The 3,492-nt window shown below is 32.3% G+C and overlaps 1 protein-coding gene across 1 annotated transcript; it reads left to right on the forward strand.

Moving 5' to 3' along the window:
• Nucleotides 1–427: 427 nt before the first annotated feature.
• LOC125809247 (glucuronoxylan 4-O-methyltransferase 3-like) lies at nucleotides 428–1,470 on the forward strand. Its single transcript, XM_049488910.1, has one exon. It carries the CDS (start codon nucleotides 509–511, stop codon nucleotides 1,433–1,435), a length of 927 nt encoding a protein of 308 aa, XP_049344867.1. The 5' UTR covers nucleotides 428–508; the 3' UTR covers nucleotides 1,436–1,470.
• The last annotated feature ends 2,022 nt before the right edge of the window (nucleotides 1,471–3,492 follow it).

The raw sequence follows: 3,492 nt of genomic DNA on the forward strand, positions 1-3,492 counted from the left end.
TCACTTATTTTAGACCACAAGTATTTTTAAAAAAATTCTTTGTCAAACTCTTTATCAAATCAAACAAACTCATATAAAATGAGACAGAGAGAGTAGTATTCCTATTTTTTTCTGAGATCTCTTTATTTTTAAGGAAAAACGAAAACTCTAGTCCATGCAGAATTATTGCCACTATAATTTTTTCTTTGAAAAAATATGTGTTTTTAAAAAAAATAATATTTTGTACAGTACTCTCAAGTCTTGCGTTGTTCTTTAAAAAATAGTAATTTATTTGAAGCTGAATTTATGTATGGCACAATAAAAAATAGAAGTAGTGATTTGGCATTTTTCTTTTAATAATAATATAAGTAACTACTCTCTTAGAACTCTTCTGACATCTCTATTCTTAAATATTTCAAGTACTAATTTATATAGTGCACTTGCCAAAAAACTTGGAAATCCCCCAAACCCATTATTTTCTATTTTCCAAGTTATAAGTTTTATCCTGGATTCTTCTCCGAAAGAAAAGATGAGATCAAAAAGCCAAAGCCCTATCAATGTTAAGCTCATTCTTATTGGTATTTTCTTAGTTTTTCTATTGTTTTGGGTACTTAGATCAACTTATTCACCTTCTCCTGAACAACAAACTCAATCTCTTGATCACTCATCAGTTGTTTCAAAGTCATCATCAGAAGATCAAGAAACTGATGAAGATCATCAGTCTTCTTCGCCTTCATCTTCATCTTCATCTGCAGTAGCTTGTCCATCAAACACTTGCAACAAGATATCCCCTTCACTAGCAAATGCTTTAGTCCACTATGCAACTTCAAATGTGACACCACAACAAACACTTAGAGAAATCTCAGTTTCCTTAAGAGTTCTTGAAAAGAAATCTCCTTGCAATTTCTTGGTGTTTGGATTAGGACATGATAGTTTAATGTGGACAGCTCTTAACCATGGTGGAAGAACAGTTTTTCTTGAAGAAGACAAGTCATGGATAGAGCAAATACAGAGCCAATTACCAAATTTGGAATCTTACCATGTTATATATGACACAAGAATAACTCAAGCTGATGAACTTATGGAAATTGGAATGAGTAATGAAGATTGTAAGAAAGTAACAGATCCAAGATTCTCAAAATGTCAGCTTGCTCTAAAGGGGTTGCCTCAACAAGTGTTGGAGATTGATTGGGATTTAATAATGGTAGATGCACCAACTGGTTGGCATGATGGAGCACCAGGAAGGATGAGTGCAATATACACTGCTGGATTGATTGCTAGGAACAAACTAGATGGAGAAACTGATGTGTTTGTTCATGATGTTGATAGAATTGTGGAAGATCAATTTTCAAAGGCTTTTCTTTGTGAAAGTTATTTGGTAGAACAAGAAGGGAGGATTAGGCATTTCAATATTCCTAGCCATAGGTCACGTTTGGGTAGACCTTTTTGTCCTTAAACTACTTTATTTCTCCTAACTAAAAATAATTTTTATTCCCTTGTTGCTTCCCACATGTATTTTCATTCTCCATTTTGTTTCATCTACCTATGGATGTACATTGAGGACTATGTTCATTCCTACTATTATTTTCTATCATATAATAAGTAATATTTGGATTGATTTGATGGTTGAAGAATAATTTAGTTGCTAGGGCTAAGTTCTTCAATATTTATCTAGGTGATTGTTTTAAGCATTCCTTTTAGACATGTAAAAGGGCTAAAAATGCATCTGACTATCCGAATGATGCTACGTTTATGACTCAAAATTGATCTTGTTGATATGTTTTTTGGCACAAAAATATTATTAAAATAGTCAAATAAACTTAGCCAATTAATAGCTCAAAAAGATGTATCGCCAAAATGGCCCGAAAACCTTCAAAAACTGTTAATTTTGGCGTTCCAAATCCCCACTTTGGCGATCCGCTGAATATTTTGGCTATGGTGCCTCCAAATCGCCGATTTGTCAAACGAGATTCATTCGAAAGTCGTTTTCTTCGATTTTCCAGGTCTTCATACATTCTTAGAGGGGTATTCTCACCATTTTACCCTCAATTAACTTCCCTAAGTCCATCTTCTAACCTAATAACCTCCTTATACGTATAACAACTTTCAAAATCCCTTATTATCCTTCTCCAAAAGATCAAGAACTTCAAGAAAAGGATTTCTCATCGCAAGATTTAAAGGCTCCAAGTTCAAGGTTCTTCATAAACTGCCGTCACTAAGGTATGTAGGATTCCAATGAAGAATTCTTCTTATCCTCATGTCCAAAACTCATAAGTTTTTATGAACTTGATTCTATAGTTAGGGTTATCAAATCCTCTTTCGAATTAATTATATTTATGATTCTAACTACATGATTTCTTGAACTTTTTATTCATAATTGTAGATTCTGACTAATTAACTTTCGTTTTATACTTAGTAAGGTTTCTCATAGTCATCCTTATTAGTTCTTGACATGTTACTACTTATGATTCACAAACCTTTTATTTCAAAGCATGATTTTAGAGTCTTTATGATATTATAAAAGCTATTTTGAGAAAATCACAAGTTATGCATGTCCTAGAATTTTTTTAAAGATTTTAAAAAAAAAGAGATTTCAACATATGATTTTAGAAAGAAATGTTTGAGCTTCGTCTCATAGACTTGTGTAAAGTATCACACCAAGATATGTTTTAGAAAGAGATTTTGAGCAAGGCTCATGATAAGCTTAACATATATTTTTATGATCTATTTGGATCGTATGTATTGGGATTAGTATTTAACACCGAGTGAATGGGGGTTCTAGGTAGCCCAACTTTCAGAACTATTTCCGGTGTAGGATTATGTTTCACCAATTTGTCAATTCCTAAGAGGCTGAGATTACTGGATCCACATTAGATAGACATATTCTATACCCTGGCAAGGTATATGGAATCCTCCTAACTGGGGAATTTATTGGTTCATCATAAGCTCACATGGTGTATGTCAGTTATGAGAAACTCTCACATAAAAGATTTATTTCGTTTCTTTTATTTTCTTGATATTATAATTATAAGATTTAATATAACATGATTTTTTTCAGGTATGCATCCTTTCACATATGATGATAGAAAATAGGGTCTCAAATATAAATTTTTGTTTCTGAAATATTATGTCATATGTCACAGTCTTGACTCTCTCACCTTCATTTATCATGGATATATTACTCAGATTTATTATTCTTTCAGTTGTTTGTATATTTGTTGATCTCAGTCCTTACATTGCATACCAATACATTTCATGTATTGACGCTACTTTATGCTACATAATTTTATGATGTATATTTCCACATCCTGATTCATATTCATGAGTAGATGTTCCACTAATTTCCTTTACTTTCAGCATTGTGGTGAGTCCTTTTCGCATTCAGGGACTTCAATTATGAGTTAGTAGATGTTATTCACTTCACTTGTGTTAGCTTTTAGAAAACTTGGGGTCTTGTCCCGACAAATTATCTTATTCAGTTTAGAGGCTTTCAAACATTAGTATTCAGTTGTA

The sequence above is a fragment of the Solanum verrucosum genome, unplaced genomic scaffold, assembly GCF_900185275.1.
Source record: "Solanum verrucosum unplaced genomic scaffold, falcon-dt-bn FXZP01000062.1, whole genome shotgun sequence".
NCBI lineage: Eukaryota > Viridiplantae > Streptophyta > Magnoliopsida > Solanales > Solanaceae > Solanum > Solanum verrucosum.

Bases quoted from the DNA above. Each gene is read 5' to 3' on its own strand.
- LOC125809247 (XM_049488910.1), top strand. From the start codon at position 509: ATGAGATCAAAAAGCCAAAGCCCTATCAATGTTAAGCTCATTCTTATT.